This window comes from Vipera ursinii (assembly GCF_947247035.1).
Source record: "Vipera ursinii genome assembly, chromosome: 1".
Classification (NCBI taxonomy): Eukaryota; Metazoa; Chordata; class Lepidosauria; order Squamata; family Viperidae; genus Vipera; species Vipera ursinii.
This window is the reverse complement of record NC_139512.1, coordinates 52113275-52136051: the sequence shown is the minus strand read 5'-3', so window position 1 is coordinate 52136051 and position 22777 is coordinate 52113275. Positions and strand designations below refer to the sequence as shown.

The following is a 22777-nucleotide window of genomic DNA, read 5'->3' as shown; positions in this document are numbered from 1 at the left end:
GTGCGGTTGTAACTAAACAAACCGTTGTAAGTCAAGGACTACCAGTAATTTACAGTAGTCTCAAGAAGGAAATTTAGTTGAATCTATGGTAGCAATAATAACAATAAATTCTAATGGCTTTTGTGAAATGATGCATGAACTCTACTTTATTAGCATATACTGTAAGCGATAACATTCTTCCTGCTTGATACCACAGGTAGTCTGACCAGCCATGTATTTCTTTGCTTTTTCTCCTTACATTGATATATTTCACAGAGATTTCTACAGACTTCCTGTTTTGATGAGGCTGGAGATATCAGGGAATTCCAGGAAGAGGCCACAACACGGCATACCTGAGCTATGCACTTTGCCTTCCCTCCCCAGCAATAAAACTGTGATTAACATGGCAAGAGACCAGCTAAGGAGCATGTTGAGATACTCTAGTTCTGTACTGTTATCAGTTTTGGAATGAGTTAGTGATGTGGAGATTCACGCATTGCACTTTTATTTTGGAACAGCATAACTAAGTTTCCAGCCTTTCTGAACAGAATATTCCTTCACAAAACAAATGAAGCAAAACCTGCCAGTTCTCTTCGCTTCATTAGTTAACTTACTGCTGTACAGTCGGCACAAAGTCGCAGGCTGCTTATACAGGTAGTCCTCGAGTTATGACCACAACTGAACTTAAAATTTGTTTTGTTTATGAGTTGCCTCATTTTACAACTTTTCTTGCCACAGTTGTTAAGTGAATCACTGCATTTTTTTCAAGTTAGTAATATGGTTGTTAAGTGAATCTGGCTTCCCCATTGACTTTGCTTGTCAGAAGGTCACAAAAGACGATCAGAGGGCCCCAGGACATGTAACTGTCATAAATATGAACTAGTTGCCAACATTCTGGATTTTGATCACGGGACTATGGGGATGCTGCAGTGTTGTTAAGTGTGAAAAAATGGTTATAAGTCACTTTTTTCAGTGCTGTTGTAACTTTGAACGATCACTAAAAGAACTCCTGTAAGTCGAGGGCTACCTGTACTTTGTAGGGCTTGGTAATACACAAAGTGTATGTTCCATTGGAATCTCCAGCATAAAGCCAAGAAGTAGTTTGCATGTTCTCTCTCTCTCTCTCTCTCTCTCTCTCTCTCTCTCTCTCTCACACACACACACACACACACACACACACACACACACACACACAAGAAAGTTCAATGAGAAATGCACAAACACTTTGCACGCGGAAATCCCACATTTGACCCAACAAGGTTAGGGTCACCAGGACGCCGCGCTGACCGCGATTCTTCAGCCCTAATCAGTCCCCAGCCTGCCAAGGTCTAAAGCAGACTAGTGGGGAAGATAGGCCGATTCCCGTCAGGTGATTGTGAAGAGGCGGGCTTGGGCTGGGCTTCTTCTCACATGACCCGGTCGCTGGTGCATATTATCCCGCCCGCTCGGCACTGGCTCAGGAGCAGTTCCTTGTTTTTCGGGTCTGCGCCACAGCGGATGAAAGGAGGAGAAATGTTGGCTGTTACCCTGCTTTTGCTTCTGGCCGTCGGCTCCGGGGTGTTGGCCGAACCCGTTAAGTTCCTGGACTGCGGTGAGTAATTCTTTTGCATTGTGACTGTTTTGGACCCTTTAACTTTCGGCTCTACCCGAGAGTTGCCAACTCCTCGTCCTGCTCTTAGGGATCACATAGTGTTGTGATGCTTGCAGTGGTTTCCCTCGGACGGAGAACTTTGGTGGATGATCTCTGTAGGCGGCTATGAAAGCGTGAGGGAGACGCCTTGTGCCTAAGAGTTGGCAAAGCAAGCGCCCACCGTCACGTTTTTCGGGTTTTGGCAGCCCAGAGAGCAGTAAAGAGACCAGCTCCCGAAGCGACTCTGCTCGAAGGAAGCTGGGAATCAGTAATCAAATGATTGCTTTGGGGTTCATTTCTGTTGTAGCAGGCGAGCTCATGAGGGAGTCCAGCTTCTTTCCATCATTCCCCTAAAACCACTTTCACAAGTCAGTTTGCTCCAACTTAGAGCTACCTGATGGAGACTTCTTGTAGTCAGGAAGGGCCAGTTTTATTGTACCTGACAGTTAGGGTTCAGCTTTGGTGTTTGCAAACTGTTTTAGGTGGCCTCTCAATTTTGTCTGCTACATCATAAATAGAGGTAAATGTCATGGTTGAAGAGTAATGGAAGCAGAAAGAATAGACTGTGACAAGGATGCCATGGGTTGGTCATCTTCTTAGATTCACACTGGATATGAAAACAGCTTTTGTTAATCCAGCTTTTTGGCACCGCATAACCCATTAAATCATATGGACTGCCTTGGCACATATGACTAGAGGCTGCCTTTTTGCTCTGTGGGTCATGAACACAGTGATGATTTAGCACATGCTATGTGTAAGCCAGTTCATTCTCTTCTCAGAACAGCCTGTGATGCAGCAAGGGGGGCACTGGTACAGTTAGATATGGCGTAAAATGAAAGGAGGAAATGTGTACAGTGCAATATGAATGAATGGTAACTTTTCTTCCCCCTTTTTTCCCTTAAGCCTGCTTCTCCCAGGTTTTAGGTTTTCTCTTCCAGGAATTACCAACTTGGAGCGAAAGCAGGAAAAATCCAGTTCGATAGCATCCATCTAATGCAGGAAAGATCATGGATAGTATTTTTATTTATTTATAAATCACTAGTGAAGAGCTAGAAACTATTATTTTATATATCCTTTAACTTCTAAAAATATGGAGTTTTTAATCTTTATTCACCTGTTGCTCAGGCTTAATGATAATGGTTGCTCAAACATGTTTGACTTTGACATGACTTGAAATTTTCTAGCCAACATAAATGTATCTGAAGTTATACTAGAATGTAACTTAAATGTATCAGGAAAAAAATGCTCTGATTGTAAAACAGGATTATAAATAGGTAGTTTCTATGCCTTGAACTTTCTTTTCAGCTCTTATTACAGGAGTTTCATCTGAAATTGTGAGCCCTCACTGAGTAGAGCCAAGGAACTAGCACACAACATGAGATTTTGTCGAGTAGTGATGTTTTGACAGACATGTATAGGAAGAAAAAAGAGATATTTCATATAGAACAGCAAATTTCTGATTCTAACCTATTTTTCTATTTTATTTTTTTTGTAAATTCTTGTCTCTGGCCGAATGAATAAGTGCTGTTTCTTAATTATAATTCCAGATAACCCAGGTCTGATTTCTGCTACAGCCAATGTCTTGCATAGAGATAATATATACATGCAGGAAAATCTGATGTGCAAAGCAGATTTGCATTTCTGCTCGGATTGCTAATACAGTTGCAGGCTTTTCTTTGAGACTGGAAATATAGTCATTTCAATGTAATTGGCCATTTGCCATCTCATTTTATCTTCTAACTTTGTCTACTTTTGAGAATACTGATCTTCTGGGTCACTCATATTCAAAATACAGTTCTCAGCCTGATAAATCTGAGTAGCCCATGCATCAAGCTGTGAATGAATTTTGAATGGGTTAGTGGGAGTTTTTCCTTCTGATCTTCTCCCATTACTTAAGTCCCCTCCGGGGTGTCAAACTGCCAGCCCGCCGACCAGATGCGTCACACCAAAACCACACCCACCCCATTGCCGGCAATGGGAAAAAAGTCGTGATACGTCCCGTGACGTTGCGAGTTTGACACCCGTACTCTAAACTGTTTCTGAACACAGGAGATTCTCAAAAACGGAAGGGGATTGGTGCGGAAGGACGGGAAAGAAGCTGATGAAATCCTTCCTGCTAAAAGCTATTTCTTAAAGACAAAGCTATTTTATCCAGAGTTGGCTGTAATTATAAGATTTTATTTGTTTGTATCCTGCCTTTATTTTTACAAATAACTCAAGGTGACAAACATCCATCCCACCTTTGTCCTCCAATTTTTAATCATCTGTATTGAGGTGAGTTGAGCTGGGAGAGAGCAATTGGCCCAAAGTCACCCAGCTGGCTTTCATGTGAACTCACAATCTCCTGCTTTCTAGTCTGATGCCTTAACCACTAGAACAAGCTGGGTCTCAGTTTATTCAAGTACATTTAGTACTTTAATTCTGAATAGATTTGTGTACAATTTCATTGGTGAATTGTCTTATAAACACTAATAGGATGTAAACCTCAATGAACAAAAGATAATGTTCTGTTCTGAACCGGGGGAGCCTCATATCGCCTCATGAATGGATTATTGGAATGGGCTGTCCTTGAAGACTACTCAGAAAGCACAAGTACAGTAGTTCAGAATGCAGTGAATGGGCAACATTGCCATGTCTTGTTACTGTATGTCTGTGTGACCCCACTGCTTTGTGAGCTGCACTGCTTACCTGTTGGTGTTCTAGGTGCAATTCAAAATTCCCGTTACTACATATAATGCCCTTAATAGTACAGTGCCAGATTGTTTAATGGATTGCCTATCTGCAGTTGTTTCTACCATCCTAGTGTGATCAGGCAGAGCGGGTGTACCTCTGGGCCCCATTACTTAAGCTACATCATCTTGTGAGGTCTAGAACAGGGGTGTCAAACTCAATTTCATTGAGGACCGCATCAGCATTGCGGTTGCCCTCAGGGGGCTGGGTGGGTGTGGCCTGGGTGGGTGTGGCCTACTGGGTGGGCGTGGCTACAGTGCGTATGGCCTACTGGGTGGGCATGGCCAGCTCTACATCGTTTGCATGAAGGGTGCCTATGGGGGCCTGGGCAGGAGTGGGACAGATCTGAGGGTCTCTGGCAGAAGGAGGGTCTCTGGGCCAGGGCCAAGGCAGTGGGGGCCATTCCCTCACTGTTTCCAGGATGGCTTCGGGGGCTGCATGAAACCACTTTGCGGGCCGGATCTGGCCCCCGGGCCTTGTGTTTGACATGTCTGGTCTAGAACTAAGTCTTTTTTATGGTTCTCTGAAATAATATCCCCCAGAGGTCCATACAGCTTCCATCCAGATGACGTGCCAAAAGCTATTAAAGACTTCTGTCATCCTAGGCTGTGGGCAGAAGGAAGGATTCTTTATTTCATATATTTTTTTCCTTAATTGTAAACCACCTAGAGTAATTGGGAATCAAGCAGCCTATAATTTGTATAAATGAAAGTAAATAGGATATTTTTGCATAAAAATAAACTTCAGGATTACATCTGATCCCACTTTAAAAAAATCAACACTTATCTTTCATCTGACAATTCAAATGGTTTATATGAGATTTCTTCTAGAAACTACAAGAATCTTCTGAAGTGGTTTGGCTTGGTGGCTCAAACTCACCAAGTGAGCTCCACGACTCCACAACACCCTCAAGAGTATACTTTGTTCATCATGACCTCACTGAGCTCACATATGAGTAGCTCTTCAAAGTCCTAGATATGACATTTTCTGAATAGGAATTCTGTTATTCTGTTCCTGAATAGGGATATTCTAAAATTATCTGACAATTCAAATACAAACCCAGCAATTTCCTGTTTCAGCTGTATGCATAGCTGAGGCAGATAACAAAAACAGGCACTGATGCATTAGTGATGCATCAGTCATGTGAGGGTAAAAATCATATTCTGCAGGATAGAAACAGCTGGTTCATACATTCTTTCCATTTGCTATGGGTATGCTAGTATATTTAGGACACAGTAAAGGGACGTGGTGGCTCAGTGGGTTAGGACGCTGAGCTTGTCGATCAGAAGGTCGGCAGTTTGGCGGGTCGAATCCCGAGTGCCGCGTAACAGAGTGAGCGCCTGTTACTCGTCCCAGCTTCTGCCCACCTAGCAGTTCGAAAGCACGTAAAAAATGCAAGTAGAAAAATAGGGACCACTACGGTGGGAAGGTAACAGCGTTCCGTGCGCCTTTGGTGTCTAGTCATGCCGGCCACATGACCACGGAGACGTCCTCGGACAAATGCTGGCTCTTCGGCTATGAAACGGAGATGAGCACCGGCCCCTAGAGTCGGAAAACGACTAGCACGCATGTGCGGGGGAACCTTTACCTTTACCTTTACCTTTAAAGTGATGAGGATTCATTTGCTAACAGTTACAGTGAGTTAATCTCGATTCTCTTCCTTCCTTTATTGTTTGTGCTAAAAAGCACCATGATGGTATTGAACAAATTATGCATACAAAAAGCAGCATTTTGTACCATTATAACCTAAAAAAGAGAACCTGACCTGAGGCTATGTAGAGGGATATATAGATAAAGCAGTAGGCATGGTTTCCAGTGGTTAGATCATTGGGATCAAGCACTTTACCCTAAAAATGTCCCTCTTTTTTTCTTATAGTTGTCATTAACTTTACAGGAGAAATGTGAACTCTACACTTATGAATATTTGTTAGGGGTGTCCTTAACATACAGTGGCCAAACTATTTTGACAGTAACAGTTCCTTTTAGTGGAAGAAGCTATTTGCCAGCACACCATTATTGATTTGGAGAGGGGGGCTAGCAGTTGGGGATAAATTAATGCCAAAGAGCAATACACCATTTGGGGATTTGTGGTTATATCTTTCTTCCAAGATTAGTACTTATCTTAAATAATGCTTGATACTTACCATTGCCAGTCTAGACAAATGGATACATAGATGGGCTATGGTAAGTCACCAGCATGTCTCGAAATGCCGAATGGCCCCAAGATTGATTTTTTTTTTAAAAGGAGCAAACTTAGTGCCTTAAGTATCCATGGACCTTAATTTCCACATTGCATCTCTTAAATCTCCTAAATGCCCTCCCAATAGGTCTTGCTTGTTTTGAAGTGCAATTTTGGCATATTTCAACATGCTTGTATTACTTGAGTTTTTTAAACAGAAACGTGATGAAAACAGGAAAACATTGTCTGCACGAAGCAAGATAATATTTAAGAAACTGTCCAAGAAACCTGAAGATTAATATCCCGATTTCATATCACTAATCTGTAAATACTGTATGTAAAAATCATATAGCGTAGATAGCCCTTGACTTACAACATTCATTTAATGACCATTCAAGGTTACAACAGCACTGAAAATGCCTTACAACCAGTCCACCCATTTATGCCCGTCACAGCATTCCCCCCATATCCATGTGATCAAGATTTGGGTACTTGGCAACTGGCAGGTATTTATGATGGTTGCAGCCGCATCCTGGGGTCACATGATCATCATTTGCAACCTTCTCAGCCGGCTTCCAGCAAGCAAAGTCAAAAGGACGAAGCTGGATGCACTTAACACGCGTAGCAAAAAAGGTCGCAAAATTGGGTGAGCACACTTAACAACCACTTTGCTTAGCAATAGAAATTCTGATCCCAGTTGTCGAAGACTATCCTGTATTTATCTTTTTTATCTTACTCACAGATGTGTTTGTGTGAGTTTCAAATTGCTATACTTATTTGTGTTATTCTATAACAAGAAGACAGCTACTACAATAGTATAATTTTAACAATGAACTTTATTTAAAAACATTTTTTTAAAAAATAAACTGATTTGGGTGGCAATGCCCTTGCAAGGCATGTGGATTGTTGGTGCTTTTTATTTGGAGTAATCTATTCCGCATTAATAATATGACATGAACATGGGTAAAAATGCATTCTCATTAATCTTTACCTCTTGCTGGTCATGATTCATTCTCAAATAACTAGACGGATTTCCTAAAGTTACTGGGTACAATTCTGAATCATTTTTATCGATTGCCTTCTGATTCTTGTTTCTGCACTGCTTATGATTCTTCCTATCTTTTTAAATGATAAGCATGTCAATCATAGATGACACTATATATAAATATGTAAATATTTGCAAGGCCATGTCTGTTATTGTGGAATTTGACCAATTATACTAATGTAAGTGTTGCTTCAAAATTATGTGGTTCCATTCTTTCTGCACAGGTTCCAAAGATGGAAGTATTTTGGTGGTTAATATTACTCCTTGTCCTACACTACCTTGCCATCTACAGAAAGGAGCGTCTTACAGTGTCAATGTTACATTTTCCAGTAGTAAGTATGACCTATTCATTTTGAAGTACAATATTAATTTCCCAAACAAAGCTTTTTCAGAATGTTTTCAGCATTCAAAGTGGGATGGTTTTCATTATTCCAAATGTCCTACATATAAGTGCATTCATTTAGAATAGTTATATAAGAGCAATTTTATATGAAACAATTTCACTGAAAATCATTATTAGCAATCGAGCTATGTGTAGTTTGAATGGAGTTCATAGACAAAAATCCATGACAATCATATATAGAACATGATTGTCAATGTTTCTTTGGGTTGTTGTGTAACTCGGGAAAATTGCAAACGGCTGTAGTTTTTCTAGTATGTGCACAATACAAAATGATAGCAACTACAGTTTTATATGCAGTGGGTTTTATTTTTTGGAAGTGTTTTCTCTGTAGGAAGCTCAGAAAAGGGAAGTAAAGCAGAAAATCTGTCATCAGTGAAACTTTGTAGTATTATAAATTATAAAGCAGTTGGATTAATGGATAGGAAAGGATGCAGTCTCGACATGGAATATTGAGAACACAACCTTATTGTGAAATGCAGTATTGTAGTCTCCATTCCTTGTCCTATTGTTAAGATTAACCTCATTTTTCTTCCACAGAAATTGAAAGCCAAGGCAGCAAAGCAAAGGTGTATGGGGAAATGATGTTTGTAGATGTTCCTTTCCCACTTGAAGAGCCTGATGGATGCAAGAGTGGGATCAAGTGCCCTATCCATAATGGTCAAACTTACAGCTACTTCAACAAGCTGCCAGTAAAGAGCGAGTACCCATCTGTGAGTATCTTAGCAGACTGATTTCTGTACTCGGAGCTACTTTTCATGGTTCTTCATCTCATTTATGAAATAGGATGCTCATAATTGACCACTCGGTCCTAATTTGGATGTTTTTGCAATGGGTTTTTGCAATGGGAATGTTTAATTCTACAGAGAGAGGGTTCCATTCTCCAGGGAAAGACCATTAATTCACTTATTTGTCTAACTTTGTGAAAGTACAATTTCTAAATTATACAGATAGTGGAAGATGATTTCATACAATGCTTCTTTCCATGAAACCTTCCCACATTTAGAATATCAGCATATTGGGAGGAAATTTCATTTAGAACAAGGAATAGTTTCTGTGACATGTTCAGCTATATCTACCCTCTGCAGTCTGAAATGATACGGTCTCTGTAGTCATTTAGCTTGTTATATTATGTATGTGCAATTGTGACTTCACACCTCACAAAATAACAATCCCAGTTTTATCCCTTGTAGCAAGGGATGCAAAATGTAACAGTTCTAACAAATATTCAAGGACATAAATTTATTCAGAGAAAGAAATTTGCCATGTTGGCGAGGGAGTTATGAGTATGATCCCCACATTCAAACATATAAGATATGAAACCCATTTCAAGTTCAAGTTAATTTCACATATGGCATTTTGTAAATTTTTCCTCCAATAACCCCAAATCTTAATGTCTGAAGATCAGTTGTTTTCATTACTTTCCTTTCTTTTTTCTAGATTAAACTTATTGTCAAGTGGGAGTTATATGATGACCAAGAACAATTATTATTCTGCTGGAAGATTCCGGTTCAAATCACCGGTTAAAAAAGCCATTTAGCCCTCAAGAGTTACAGAGGATGGAAGGAGGGATTTGATAAAGACAAGGAAAATATTTTGCTACACCAGGCAGTTCCTGTTTATCCTATGGTATCTGTGCAATAATTGTTCTCGGAGACATAGTCTAGATGAAGAAGAAAATGGATAGCTAGAATAAACAGTGGGTTGGTGGATATCTTGCTGTTACTCAGGGCAATGTTTTCATAATTGAAAGAAAATCTATCTGGAAGATTTATATTGGTTGATATAGAATATCTACCACAAAAAATTATTTCTTTAAAAAAAAAACCTGGCCCAGCAAAATTGATCACTGTGTTTCTCTCTTTTCAGTGCTTCTTGTGGTCAGATGCTGGCTGCAAATTTCCATCTGCTTTCCCCCTTCCTCTTTATATCATGACCTAAATTATTTTTTAGAACTGAAGTTGCCATCTGGAGCCAAAATGAGACAGAATAGCCACCTTTTGTAGCTAATTCTGAAGATATTATACTCTCAGATGCCAAACCAAATGGCACTTGATCTCTATGAAGAAATAATTTATGTTAATCATTTTATAAGTCATTTAAAGTTGCTATGGGGTGAATTCCTAAACACAGTCAGCTTTTGTAACTCTTTCTAATAAATCTGCATAATTAAACTTTCTCTTTTTGATGATAATGAAATACTTGCTTATGGTAAAAAGATTCCTTCGAGTTGATTTTGACATCCAGTAATTACACGAACATATCTGTGTGGTTCTTTTGGCAACAATATAGAAATGGTTTGTATTGCCTCCTCCTGAGACATTCTTTCAGTTTTTCAGTCAAGCCTACAGCCCTGGAAAATTAGATTGATCTTCCATCCAAGACCAGCCCTGCTTAGTTTTTTGGTACCAGCCACAGTTAGCTAAGTATAGTCTTCTTATACTCTAAAGAGTATCTTACATATGTGAATAGTGGTGTGGTGGTGGATACTGCTGGGACTGAAAGCTATACTGTCATATGCTTTCATTTGCTCAATCCGTAAAAGCATTTTTCCCAAACTAGCCATGTCTTCTACTTGCTGAATCAACAAGATCTGCAACCTGTCTGGTTCTTCCCAAGAGTTTCCAATTCTAAGCTCAGAAAGAGAAGGTAGAAACATATATGACCAACCACAGTCTATAAAACATTAGACACAATTAAAAAAAAACATTTATTGAATATGTATTTTTTTTCCAATGGAAAGCTCTGCATTACTTTTTAAAGCTAAAGAGCTATAACTTTTCCCACTTCCCAAAGTAACATTCCAGCAATCACAGAAGGTGCAGTTGGATGTCTGTGGCTTGTGGTGAACAGAAAGCCCCAAAAGGCCAATGAAGTCCAAGCCACAATCAGACTATAAATAGTTGCTCTAACCCTGGAGGGCAAAAGGTGTGCTGGGCTTGGATGTAAGTACTGTGTCATTTGATTTGTTAATAAGGATAACTTTAAGGGAAGGTTATATGGATTCTTGGCTGAATTCAATTGGAAGCCAAAATGTCTGTTATCTGTGGAATGCGAATTTCTTTCAGCCGTGCTAAAAAGAGGACATAATGCATTAGTAGCTGTGAGGCGGACATGCCCATTTAGTACACAAAGCTCAGACTAGTTCTGAAAAGACTAGAGTAAGGATTATAAGTAAATTTAGGAAGCAGCATTCTATGAATGGTAAAGAAATGTAAGATGGCATGGGATAAGCGAGAAATTGATACAATAAAGGGGTAAAGCCTTGTGAGATTAATTCAGGGGGCACAAATTTGTTCACCTATGATCTAAACAGAGAAAAGATGAACAGGAAAGAGGGTGGTTTATACAATGCATATCAGTAACAAGGCCAAAAATCTCTGATAAAAATGGCATGATAGTTTTTGAAATGCACATACAGTATACGAAGATTGGGCCCTGAGTGTTTACACTGGCTGAAATAATGGTAATTGAAGAGATCCATATGTTGAGTCTTTGCTTTCTGGGAAATAAAATGTTTTAAAGCTGCTGGGTTCTCTGAAACACTCTTCCGCCTGCACAGATTTCCAGTTCTTGAAGCAAATGGCTGAAAATGTTGCCTCCACTTCAACTCTTCTTTTGCAGTTACGCTGCCTCTGGATTTTGTGCAGTCTCTGGAATGCAGTGAGACTCCACTAAAGCACTGTCAGGTGAGCAAGTGCAGCGATAGGAGCCCTCTGTGTTTTCACAGGCATTACCTTTACAAAGAATCATGGAGGCGTTTGTTGCTTCACATTCATTGATATCTAATGAGGAAAGGGGGAGGAGAACACTTTTCAGATCCAACAGCACAGGACCTTTCTCACATTCCTTTTAGTTTATAAGCTCATACCTAAATTGGAAAAAGTGCTGGGTAAATATAAAAGCAACTACACTAAGCTCTGGCGCCATTCATCATCCTCTACACATGCCACTTTCTACTGAGATATAGATTCCTGGTAGGAAAGGCTGTGTTGTGCTTCCAGGGCAGGACTTGGAATTCAATAATCCAGGTTCCTATTTAGCAGAAAAAGCCTGTACAGTCAAGAAAATGATATACATTCTAAAAGTAAAGTAATAAACTCTTTATCTTAAAGAAGAGGGATTATAGGTCATTATGATTAGGATCTAAAAATACATAAAGTTGCTGCCTGCAAACACCAAGAAAGATTTTAAACAACAGTAGGCTTGTGAAATACACCATAACTGTTCGTTATATCTCATTTAAACTGAATTCAAAAGCTATTGGAGCAGAATTCAAATAATCATTGTACAATACTGAGGTACTTGCTTTCTGGATTAACCTCGTATTGCATAAAAACCTTTGCTATAAGGATGGAGTGAATAAAACTTCTAAACTTTGAATTATGCCTTCAGTAATTTGGTAAGAGCATGAACTCTCCAGATCACCCTTGAGGTTTGATGGAACTGATAAATTCACCTGGATTTTACAGCCACCAATCATTTTGTGCTGAGCTGACTAGCCATGTAGAGAAGCATTTTTATCTGAAGTCTCAAGTGGCTAGAAAAGAGGTAATAGCAATTATAAATGCTCAATAAACAACATCCTGTACTACATAAACAGCCATAATACGGTTAGTTCTAGAGCTCTATGGAAATATGTCCTTAGGACTGATGGGTTTACATGTTCAGGCAGTGGTGTTTATAGATAATTTGTATAAAAGCTATTGATAGGCTATGCTTTAGGAAATGTTCAGTACTAAAGCACTCAAATCTTCCATGAGTCAGTTCTGTCTGCAAATGCACACAGCTCTTTCATTTCTGATTCATGATCACTAATGCCCAATTGTAATCCTGGTTAGACCTCCCTCTGTGGTCTGACTTATATACACACTGATAATGTGGTTTGCTTGTCTTTAGTATAGTAACAGTGGCAATCAACCTGTTAAAAATCTCTTCAACAACTAAAATTAAGGTTAACAACATTTTAAAAGGATGCACAGCCCTCGTTAGTAAGGGTTTGGGGGGTCTTTGCTGTACTGTTTTTGGCAAGATCTACCATGGTTTCTTTCATGGAACTACTTACCAACACAGGCCATGAGCTTCAAATCTAACTGGAAGCCATCAAAGCAATCACAAGTGTAGCCTTCTTCCACACGCACACAGCGTCCATTTTCACAATCATTAAGAATTCCACACTCTTCTACTTGTAGCCCTTCAAAGCTGCTGTACCGCTCTGAAAGGTGAGAGAGTAAGAAATAGGTATTAAAAAACAATATAGAACAGGATAATCTTGTAAAGGAAACATGCCAAAAGGTTCTTTCAAATGTATGTGTATATGTATATGCATATGTATTTGCATTAAGGGTACGCATGGACCTTTGCCTTGAATCTGTGAACAACCAAACCAAAAAGGAGATTTTCTTTCCATTGGCCCTCCTTTTTCAGATGGCACCTACTCTTTCATTAATCCAATTAAGAATACTTGCATATGAAAAGGATTACAAGAAAAAATCAGAGAGGCTTCCAACTATATGATCCAGCAAGTGATATAAATAATCTCTTCCTTTGAATTAGCATAACTGGCTCTCTGGAATTAGCCATTAAAGAACTTCTCTTTGGATATCGGAAGACTCTAACTTGTGCACTTGGCTGAAACCAAGATTTTGTGTTGCATTTTTGGCCAATCTCTGGACCTGTTCTTCAAAAAGCATGAAATGGGATTGAAGATCGAAATGCCTACATTTGGAGTGTAATATACTGATAGTATATACCTAAGCATAACTGAGCTATTATTTATTTTTCCCTGACATTTACCAACATGCTCAGGCATGTAGCCAGGCTGTGTCTGATCTGGGAGGATCTGTTGTCTTTGTGGTGTTGCACTATCCTCAAATGCATTGCTTTCTTCTCTGTTGGTATCAGCTGCTCCATCCTCATCCAAGCGATTCAAATAAGGCTCCAGATCTGGGACGTAAAGCTCATATTGTTGACTGCCCTGATTTGACCCATACTCATAGCTGGGCCTTTCTTGGAGTCCAGCCTCCCTTATACTGCACAGCTGATAAAAATCATCTAAAAAGAGAGCAAAGAAAAAGTTAATAAAGGAATACTTTTCATGCAATACATGAATATTGCAATTGTTATTATAAATTATGTATATTTAGAGATGTAGCAGAGTCAACTAGGGCTGAGAGTGAGGATTAGCTTATGATAGCATCCTGGCAATGGAATGCTTTATCCCAAGGAGCAATCTGATTATATACATTATTATATAAATACATTTATAAAATGTATAACATGTATATTAAATGTGTATATAATATCTGATTTCCTACCTTTTATCTACCATCTATCCATCTACTGTATATGTATCATCAATCCAACTAAGTATTGTTTTTCAAAGAATCATAGGTTTGGAAGGGCCCTTGAAGTTGACCTCATACTATCTCAGACAAATAGTTGTCCAATCTTTTCTTGAAAAACTCCTGTGATTAAGCATCCACAACTTTGGGAAGAAAGCTGCTTAATAGTTATCCTCATTTCCAGGCTGGATCTTCCTCTAATAAACTTCGACTCATTGCTTCTATTCTCAGGTACTATGGAGAATGAATAGACACTCTCTTCCCATCCTCTTTTCTGCAGCCCTTCAAGTGTTGGAAGACTGCTATCTTGTCTGCTTTCAATCTTCTCTTCATTAAGCTAAATAAAAGAGAATGTTTGTAGCTCAGGGTAAGCCTCTAGAATATAAATTGAGAGCAAACCCCACCCCCAATTAGCACTGATGATGGTACCAATAAAGGAGAATATTTGTAGCTCAGAGCTGAAATGAGGAATCCTTGATGCTCTCTAAGGTTGTTTGCTTTCTTGCAGATGTTTTACCAGTCCTGATGATATAATCTAGTTTGGATAATGAAGCTTCTGCAAGAAAACAACCAAGCTCAGAAAACACCAAGGACCCCTCAAGCTAAATGTATTTTCATTCTTAGTCATTTTCATAGGACTTAGAGTTTAGACCCCTTATCATCTTTGTTGCTCTTCTCTGCACTCTTTCTAGAGTCTCAGCATTTTTTTTGTGTATTGTGACCAAAGCTGTATTCCAAAGGAGGCCTCAACAGGGCGGTACAGAGTGGTACTATCACTTCCCTTGATCTTGATACAAACCCTTTGTTGATGCAGCTCAGAACTGCATTGGCTTCTCTCTTTGTTGATGCAGCACATTACTAACTCATATTTAAGCAGGACACCTAGCTCCCTCTCATAGGCACTACTGTCGAGCCAGCTGCTGCCTATCCTCTACTTGTGCGTTTGATTTTTCATGCCTAAGTGTTGGACCTTACTTTTGTTGCCACTGAATGCATTGGTTGGATAGGCCCTTCAATGCCCTCATCTAAGTCATTTATGAGGATTTTGAAGAGCACCGGGCCCACGACAGAACCTTGAGGAACCTCCTACATACTTCCCTCCGTGCCGATGTAGTTCCATTAAGGACCATACATTGAGTGTATGTTTATTCTGTTAGTTTTTGTTTTAATTGCTGTAAACTAATCTGAAAATCATCTGACTCAAGAATCCCTGGAAACAATAAATAAAATTAGTATTCGTAGGATTTCAGGAGTGAGAAATTGTTTGGACAGATTGAAGTAAAAAATTCTCTAGGGAAAGCTAGTTTGCACTAAATATGAGAAGATTCCTAAGCAGCTTTCCTTATCTTGGGTTACTCTTGGGTTACTCCTTGTGTTTTGGACTATCTAAACCCAGCCAAAATGAACAGCTTTCTCTCATATCTTATATTATCTTATATTCTATTTCATGTAAAGCAAACAAAAAAACCCCTTTCATAATGACTAATAATGAATGCTTTAATGTAAAAACTTGGAGAGGTGAGTGGGGTGATTGGTTTGTTTAACTGAGCAAATCCAGTCCTAAACAACTTTTGGCTTGTTACTCAATGAGCCAAGGAATAGAAACAAAAAACACTGCATTAGATTTTTGTTAGAGCAGTGAGGAAGGAAAACATTAACTTTTAATGTTGTGGTTGGTTTTAATATTTTAAAAGTTTAACCTTCTCCAGTGGTGGAAAGAGGAAAGATCGGATAATGTAAATTGAGTTTACTCTTTATGAATTTCTCTAAATTTCTAGTTTATTGTAATTGAGAATGTGCCTGTGTCTTCAAATAACAGATAACAGAATAACATTTGGAAGGGACCTTGGAGGTCTTCTAGTCCAGGACTTTTCAACCATTTCACGGATTGTACCACTTTTAGGACATGACAATATTCAAGTACCACCAGTGCTTAGCAAGGTGTCAAAAACTTGATGACTAAAAAAAATGGGGGGAGGGATTTTGCATTTTACTGATTAGTTTCATTTGTTGTTATAGAAATGGTTAGTTTATACTATTATGGGAAAAATAAAAAGCTGAGGTTCGAATTTAATGCTTCATTCTACTTCAACCCTGGAAGTCGGAAGTCAATGCCTTTTCATTTTCCTTTCTTATCCTCACTTTCCCCCCTCTTTTCCTCCCCATTGTGTCCTACTATTTGCTTTTGTATTTTTGTATTTTATTCTGTAACCTAATAAAATGTTACAAAGCATATAAAAAAGGGAGAAAGTACCAGTTTTAATTTCTTCTATGGCGCTTCCTTTGCTGAATCGCTTTCTCTTTGCACTGACAAATGTATGATGATTTTATCCTTATTTATTAATATGCACCACTACTTTGGTGATCAGCTGGCTGGTCGGCCCTTCCCTCCTTCCTTCCTTCCTCCCTCCCTCCCTCTTTTTCCTCCATGCCTGCTGGGCTCTCCTTCCACCTTCTCCATCCCTTTCCCTTTCCCTGATGTCTTTTTTTCCTCTCCCATCAAATCCTCCTCCTTTTGTATCCTTTCCTCCCCCCCTCCTTTTGTCTTTGGTGCATCTCCAGCTGATTCCTCTCCTCAAGGCTGCACTTGCCCATCTCTCTTTCTCCATCCCCTTCTCTTCCCCCCCCATTGTCTTTTTTCCCTCCTCCCTTTCCTGCCAAAACCTCCTCCTTTTATATCCTCTCCTCTCCCCCACCCCTCCTCCTTTTCTCTTTGGTGCACCTCCAGCTATGCACTGCTTCCAGAAGCGCCAGTCACCTGGAGGCCGGCGCAGATCCTGGGGCTTCTGCTGAGCCTTAACAGCCCTGCAGAAGCACCAATCAGCTTGTAGCCTTCATTCCCCTCCCCCTCTATACTTGCCTAGGATGGTCATACCACCTTCCAGGTACCAAAGTACCACCAGTAGTACACTTACCACCAGTTGAAAAGCCCTGTTATATCCAACCACCTGTTCAGGCAGGAAGCCCTATACAATTTCAGACAAATGGTTGTCCAATCTCTTCTGAAACACTTCCAGAGTTGGAGCATTCACAACTTCTGGAGGCAAGTTGTTCCATTGATTAATTGTTCTGTCAATAAATTTCTCCTTAGTTCTAGGTTGCTTCTCTCCTTGATTAGTTTCCATCTATTATTTCTTGTCCTGCCTTCAGGTGCTTTTGGGAATAGTTTGACTCGCCCTTCTTTGTGGCAATTCCTGAGATATTGGAACACTGCTATCATGTCACCCCTAGTCCTTCTTTTCATTAAACTCTACATATCCAATTCCAGCAACCATTCTTTATATGTTTTAGCCTCCAGTCCCCTAATTTTTGTTGCTCTTCTCTGCACTTTTTCATGGTATAAATCCACTCTTCATGTGGATTTATACCATGAATGTTAAAAGTATTGCAAGTACTACAAGTTGTTGTTGTTACTGTTAGTTGCAAAGTCATGTCCAACCCATCGCGACCCCATGGACAACGTTCCTCCAGGCCTTCCTGTCCTCTACCATCTTCTGGAGTCCATTTAAGCTCACACCTACTGCTTCAATGACTCCATCCAGCTACCTCATTCTCTGTCATCCCATTCTTCTCTTGCCCTCAATCTTTCCCAGCATTAGGCTCTTCTCCATTGAGTCCTTCCTTCTCATTAGCTGGCCAAAGTATTTGAGTTTCAACTTCAGGATCTGGCCTTCTAAAGAGCAGTCAGGGTTGATCTCCTCTAAGACTGACCGGTTTGATCACCTTGCAGTCCAAGGGACTCGTAGGAGTCTTCTCCAGCACCATAGTTCAAAGGCCTCAATTTTTTGGCGCTCAGCCTTTCTTATAGTCCAGCTTTCACTGCCATACATTGCAACTGGGAAGACCATTGCCTTGACTATATGCACTTTTGTTGACAGGGTGATGTCTCTGCTTTTTAGTGTGCTGTCTAGATTTGCCATGGCTTTCCTCCCCAGGAACAAGCGTCTTTTAATTTCTTGGCTCCAGTCCCCATCTGCAGTGATCTTGGAGCCCAGGAAAATAAAATCTGTCACTACCTCCATTTCTTCCCCATCTATTTGCCGTACTACAAATAGCACTAGGTAAATTTAATATACATACTAGTGGGAGCCATTTTGGTGTAACAGTTAAGGTATTAGGCTAGAAACTAGGAGTTTCTAGTTCTAGTCTCTGCCTTGGGCATGAAGCCAGTTAGGTGGCCTTGGACTAGTCACTTTCTCTCAATCGTAGGAAGCAGGCAATGGCAACCCACTTCTGATAAATCTTGCCAAGAAAACTGAGACTTCTCCAAGCAGTATCCAAGAATTGAAAATAATTGAATTGAAACAAAAAAAATTATAGTAAGGAAGATTCATTGTTGGTAATTTATTGGGGGGGGGGGTCACTGGTAATAAAATTCAGTAAGAACCATGAATCCAGTTGTTCATATGTCTAGACAGCAATTTTTATAAGACCTAACTGGATAGGTGGAGCAGTGGGCTAATGCCTCCTTAAGTAACACCAGCTGCCTGCAATTAGTGCAGGTTCGCATCCCACCAGGCTCAAGGTTGACTCAGCCTTCCATCCTTCCGAGGTAGGTAAAATGAGGACCCAGATTGTTGGGGGCAATAAGCTGACTTTGTAATAATGCCACTTGGGGGGGGGGGGGGCGAAAGCCCTAATAAGCAGGCATATACATAGAATGAAGGCTACTGCTAAGCACTTTGATTTGTGCTTAGAGTGTAAGCTGCCCTGAGTCTTCAGAGAAGGGCGGGATATAAATGGGATTAAAATAGAAAAAAAATGTTCACAGTTATGTCACAACATGGTTTGCATTCCAGTATTTACTCTCAACTGCCTCCCAGGCAAGGGTAATTTTTAAACAGAGAGTCCCAGATATAGTGCCCAAACGGATATGGCGTTATTGACAAAAGTAGACATTTAAATTGGTTAAGAACAAAATTATTTTTCAGTTTGAAAAATATCTGTTAATGAGTTTGACACAATTCTCAAGAAGGGTCTATTCTAGAGCAAGATTTGAGTTGTTGGATACCACAGCCAAGTATGGGTATTTCCACCTCCTGCCATATCATAAGGTGATATATGTATGTAATGCCCCATCCATCAAAGATAATGTTCATGTTCTATTTGACAAGTATATGCCTCTCTTAGATACTTAACATCCCTATTTGAAAGAACCGTCCACTGGGAACTGAATCACAGTCTGTTCTATTTCTTTCTGGGCTCTAATGTACACATTGTGAGTAGAACTGCTACTTTTATAGTTAAGGCAATTGCTAAGAGCTCATGATATCAAACAAATCAGTGTATCATGTAAAGGTGATGTATTTATCTGAATGTTGATTCTTTCTATTTATCACGTGTATTTTATTACTGTATTTTCTTTTATCCATTTTACCCTTGATTATTTTCTGCATTTTATGTTTTACTTTTTTGATATGGTCATAAGACATGTAACAGAATAACAGAGTTGGAAAGAACCTTGGAGGCCCAACCCCCTGCTTGAGCAGGAAACTCTACACCATTTCAGACAAATGGCTGTCTAGTCTCTTCTTAAAAACCTCCAGTGATGGAGCACCCATAACTTCTGAAGACATGCCATTTGTCCTCATCATTAGGAAATTTCTCTTTAGTTCTAGATTGCTTCTCTCCTTGATTAGTATCCATCTATTGGTTCTTATCTTGCCTTCTGGTGCTTTGGAAAATAGCTTGCCTCCCACGATAGCCCCTCAAATATTGGAGCACTGCTATCATGTCACCCTTAGCCCTTCTTTTCACTAGACTAGACATACCCAATTCCTGCAACTGTTCTTCAGATGTTTTAGCCTCCAGTCCCCTAATTATCTTTGTTGCTCTTTTTTGTACTCTTTCCAGAGTCTCAACATCTTTTTTATATATCTTGACCAAAACTGTATGAAATCAGACCAATTAATAGTCTAAATTAAACTATAAAGTCTAACTGTTGAAGCAGATGGTGTATCCTCACCAGAAGACCTTGGAGGGCAGAGTGCACAGTCCCGACTCCAAGCCTCTCCATAATGGCAACAGCACTCCGCATATGTTGTTTGTCGTCCGAGTAATGGTTCACTACAAACATAGCTTGTTGAGACCTTCTGCCAACAAATTTCTAATTCACTGTAAGATTCATCCAGATTATCTGTTATTCAAAAATAAATAAATAAAAGATTATAAAGGTAAAGGTAAAGGTTCCCCCGCACATGCGTGCTAGTCGTTTCCGACTCTAGGGGCTCATCTCCGTTTCATAGCCGAAGAGCCAGCGCTTGTCCGAGGACGTCTCCGTGGTCATGTGGCCGGCATGACTAGACGCCAAAGGCGCACGGAACGCTGTTACCTTCCCACCGCAGTGGTCCCTATTTTTCTACTTGCATTTTTTACGTGCTTTCGAACTGCTAGGTGGGCAGAAGCTGGGACGAGTAACAGGCACTCACTCTGTTAAAGGAATAAATCAGTCTCTCTGTTGTATAGAATCATAGATGAAGCAGGGCCATTTAGGTCTTGAGGCTCAGGATAGAAAAATAAATTAAAACATCCTTGGAAGACAATTGTCAAGACTCTGTTCAAGCATATCTTACAAAGTAATGAAACACTTTTAGGATCCTTTTTGCAATATAAGAACTCAGGAATAGCCTTGCTGAATCAGTCCAAGACCCATCTTAGCATACAGACAGAAAATGGAAATATATCCTTTTTCCACCTGGTCCTCCTGCAGCTGTTATTTAGAAGTGTATTGCTTCCAATTCAGATATAGCAGTGAGTTAATAATAATAATAAAATTGGAAGAGATCTTGGAGGTCATCTAGTTCAATCCCCTGTTCAGGCAGGAAACCCTATACCATTTCAGACAAATGGCTTTCCAATCTCTTCTTAAAGACTTCCAGTGTAGGAGCATTCACCACTTCTGGAGGCAGGTTGTTGCACTAATTAATTGTTCTAACTGTCAGGAAGTTTCTCCTTAGTTCTAGGTTGCTTCTCTCTTTGGTTAGTTTCCATCCATTGCTTCTTGTCTTGCCTTCAGGTGCTTTGGAGAATAGCTTGACTCCCTCTTCTTTGTGGCAACCCCTGAGATATTGGAACACTGCTATCATGTCCCCCCTCATCCTTCTCTTTATTAAATTAGACATACCCAATTCAAACAACTGTTCCTTGTAAGTTTTAGCCTCCAATCCAGTCCCCTAATCATCTTTGTTGCTCTTCTCTGCACTCTTTCTAGAGTCTCAACATCTTTTTACATCATGTTGACCAAAACTGGATGCACTATTCCAAGTGTGGCCTTACCAAGGCATTGTAAAGTGGTATTAACACTTCATGTGATCTTGATTCCATCCCTCTATTAATGCAGCCTAGCACTGTGTTGGCTTTTTTGGCAGCTGCAGCACACTGCTGGCTCATATTTAAGTGATTGTCCACTAGGACTCCAAGATCCCTCTCACAGTTACTACTATTGAGCAAGGTAACATCTATACCAGGGGTGTCAAACTGCCGGCCCATGGGCCAGAGGCATCATGACAAAACAGCGCCCACCCCATTGCCGGCAATGGGAAAAAAGCTCCAATATGTCGTGCAACGTCACGAGTTTGACACCCCTGACCTATACTATACCTGTGCATTTGGTTTTTGCTGCCTAAATGTAGAACCTTACTTTTTTCACTGTTGAATTTCATTTTGTTAGATAGTGCCCAATGTTCAAGTCTGTCAAGATCCTTCTGTATCTTCAGCCTGTCTTCTGGAGTGTTGGCTATTCCTGCCAGCTTGGTGTTGTCTGCAAATTTGATGAGTTCCCCATCTATCCCCTCATCCAAATGTTGAAGAGCATTGGGCCCAGAACAGAGCCCTGGGGCACCCCACTACTCACTTCCATCCATGTAGATGCAGTTCCATTGAGGACTACACACTGAGTATGGCCAGTCAGGCAACTATGAATCCATCTGGTGGTGACGCTGTCTAACCTACATTTTTCTATCTTATCATTATTAAGTTTTCAACATTAAGGTCATTTCTACACTGCTGACTTATAGTATTCACAATAATACCCAGTCACCATGGAAATGATATAAATCCTGTCTATTTTATTGTTATTTTGGCACTGTGTTGTTTGGATGACTCTAGAAGGCAATATAAATAATTAGTGCAGAAATTGCTTAATATCCATTGTTAGACCTATTCAATGCATGTTGATGCATGTATAGATTAACTCCAAGGTCAACTTCAGACCAACAGTCAAGTAAGCAATACCCCAGCCAATAAACTGCCAAAGAGCCATTAGTAAACAGCCCAACCGAAGAATCCTTAAGACCGCCCCCACCCACCCAGACAGGCAAGACTTCAGAATATAAACTGACAGCAAACAGCACTTCTTACTAGCACTGATGACATTACCTAGTTAGGATAATGAAACGTCTGCAAGAAAGCAAGCATGCTCAGAGAGTGCCAAGGACCCCTCGTTATTTAATCTTTTTTTAAAACCATTCAA

General features: G+C 40.0%; 2 protein-coding genes across 5 annotated transcripts in view; one reads left to right on the top strand and one right to left on the bottom strand.

Annotated features, from left to right (window-relative positions):
* The first annotated feature begins 1399 nt into the window (after positions 1-1399).
* On the top strand, positions 1400-11637 carry NPC2 (NPC intracellular cholesterol transporter 2). 4 transcript variants are annotated; one of them, XM_083350870.1, is made up of 6 exons: positions 1467-1570; positions 3157-3883; positions 6917-7164; positions 7788-7895; positions 8504-8676; positions 9404-10141. In XM_083350870.1, the coding sequence occupies exons 3-6, from the start codon at positions 7125-7127 to the stop codon at positions 9488-9490; spliced, it is 408 nt and encodes a 135-aa protein (XP_083206996.1). In that variant the 5' UTR covers positions 1467-1570; positions 3157-3883; positions 6917-7124; the 3' UTR covers positions 9491-10141. The 4 variants fall into 4 exon arrangements, 3 of the variants coding, with proteins under 3 accessions (XP_083206994.1, XP_083206996.1, XP_083206995.1); XR_014491006.1 differs by lacking the exons at positions 3157-3883; positions 6917-7164 and adding an exon at positions 11526-11637 and having other exon boundaries at positions 1400-1570; positions 9404-9592; XM_083350868.1 differs by lacking the exons at positions 3157-3883; positions 6917-7164 and having other exon boundaries at positions 1400-1570.
* Positions 11531-22777, bottom strand: part of LTBP2 (latent transforming growth factor beta binding protein 2) — a gene marked incomplete at its 5' end in the record, with an annotated part of 136804 nt that continues 125557 nt past the window's right edge. The window contains 4 exons of the mRNA XM_083354371.1: positions 11531-11748; positions 13029-13178; positions 13760-14017; positions 20273-20443. Of these exons, the coding sequence (XP_083210497.1) occupies positions 11588-11748; positions 13029-13178; positions 13760-14017; positions 20273-20443 (740 nt within the window). The 3' untranslated portion in view covers positions 11531-11587. The remainder of the gene's footprint in view (positions 11749-13028; positions 13179-13759; positions 14018-20272; positions 20444-22777) is intronic.